We start from the raw sequence: 1,895 nt of genomic DNA on the forward strand, positions 1-1,895 counted from the left end.
AAAAAGATCTGCTCTTGTATTCTTCTGTAAAGCAGATAACCTGTTATAATTTAATTTAAGTAAATTACAACAATGCATTGATTCATACAGTAGGAACCGCTAAACACACCTTTAAAGAAACATTTATTTTGCCCATCTGGTCTTGCAACATGCTTCTCACTACTGCAAAGTTTATGTTAACATGATTAACACTTCTTTGTTATGGGTATATATATATATATGTATCATATATAGTTATTGCACTTCTTGGCTATTATCAAACATATTGTAAGACATTGTGAAATTTAGGGGAATTACTATAGAATAGCCTCCATGTTTGATCAATCTAACAGTTTAAATCTGATCATGGTGGATTGTTCAAAACCTACTTGGTCTTAAAGAAACCTCCAATTCTGTTTCGAACCTTACTGAGATTCAGTCCATAAATTAGAGGATTGAGAATAGGAGGAAAGGCAAGAAACTGTACAGCCATGAAGTTCCTGAGATTCTGTGGTACAGATTGTGTTCCATATCGAGTGTACAAAAGATCGAACAGTAAGGCAATGGAGACATTTTGTAGACAGAGTATATGTGGGAGACATGTCTGCATGAACTTTTTCTTCCCTTCTGTGGATCTTAAACATGTTTTGACAAGTTTCACGTATGTACAAATAATAAACACATAATGGCAAAAGTAGAAAAGAATTGTTATAAAACCAACAATATTGTTGTTTGTTGTTGAGGTGCAAGAAAGTTTAACAATGGACCAGTTGGCACAATAGGGTTTATCTATGTGAGACCCACATAATTCTAGCAATGATGTCATCAATATTACAACAGCCTCAAGACACAAGGGTACAACCCAGGACATGCAGACTAGAAAGGCAACTCTCTCTTTAGTCATGATTGATAGGTATTCTAGAGGGCGACATATAGCAACATGTCTGTCATAAGCCATCAGAGCCAGAATAGAGAAGTCACCTGCAGCATAGGAGTATATGACAAACACCTGTACAAGACACTCAGAATAGGATATGAGATGAGTAGAGGACAGCAAATCAAAGAAGAATTTGGGGTAAAATCCGGCTGTCCCATAAAGTCCATTGATGCAGAGATTACACAGGAAGATGTACATGGGTTCATGAAGATGTTTGTCTACTATTATGGTAAGAATTAAAGCAATATTGACCAGCAGAATGACAAAATAGCAAAGTAAAGAAAGAAAGAAAAGTGGGAGTCTCTGGTTCATTGTCTCTTCTAATCCAGACAGAGAAAATATAAAAGATGTATTAAGCATTGCACGCATCGTTACATTTCATAAATTATGTATTGACCATTACACATATCGATACAGATAGTAAATGATGTATTCATCTTTACACATATCAACTTGAGAAAGAAAACTGTTCATACTCAACAAATCCAAGTCTTGTAACTCCTTAGATATGCATCATGCTAACAAGCTAATACATGGTTTGATGCCATCCATCCCCGCATCCAACCCCTTTTATTCATTTCTTGAAACACATCCAGTCAGTTATTACTGCCTCATCTAAAACAAAAGGGGCAGGATCAAGACTCCCCATTGGCTACTTCTTTATTCTCTTTATTCAAAATGTCATTACATCATTTTCAGAACCTAGTTATGCAACAATATTTTATTGGATGAATGTATACAATGTATTGACACAATAATACATCTTCTCATCATCTTAAAACCACGTGAAAGTTTGAAATTTTTAATGTAAATTCTTAGTCGGCTTAAAGCCCAACAAGTAGGCTCAAATGTTTATTAATATATAATCGAATTAGCCACGTTAAGACCAGATCCACTTTATTGTCCTGAAGGAAAATCATTCCCCCCCCCGCCCCAGTATTTCCTCTAGTCCCCACTCACTATAAATGTAAAAAAGCCT

At 35.4% G+C, this 1,895-nt stretch overlaps 1 protein-coding gene across 1 annotated transcript; it reads right to left on the bottom strand.

Annotated features, from left to right (window-relative positions):
* Positions 1–364: 364 nt before the first annotated feature.
* Positions 365–1,276, bottom strand: LOC311358062 (olfactory receptor 1D2-like; the record flags this gene model as incomplete). Its single annotated transcript, XM_084478055.1, has 1 exon — positions 365–1,276. The coding sequence occupies one exon, from the start codon at positions 1,274–1,276 to the stop codon at positions 365–367; it is 912 nt and encodes a 303-aa protein (XP_084334181.1).
* Between the last annotated feature and the right edge of the window lie 619 nt (positions 1,277–1,895).

Source organism: Micromesistius poutassou (genome assembly GCF_964030765.1).
Source record: "Micromesistius poutassou genome assembly, chromosome: 14".
NCBI lineage: Eukaryota > Metazoa > Chordata > Actinopteri > Gadiformes > Gadidae > Micromesistius > Micromesistius poutassou.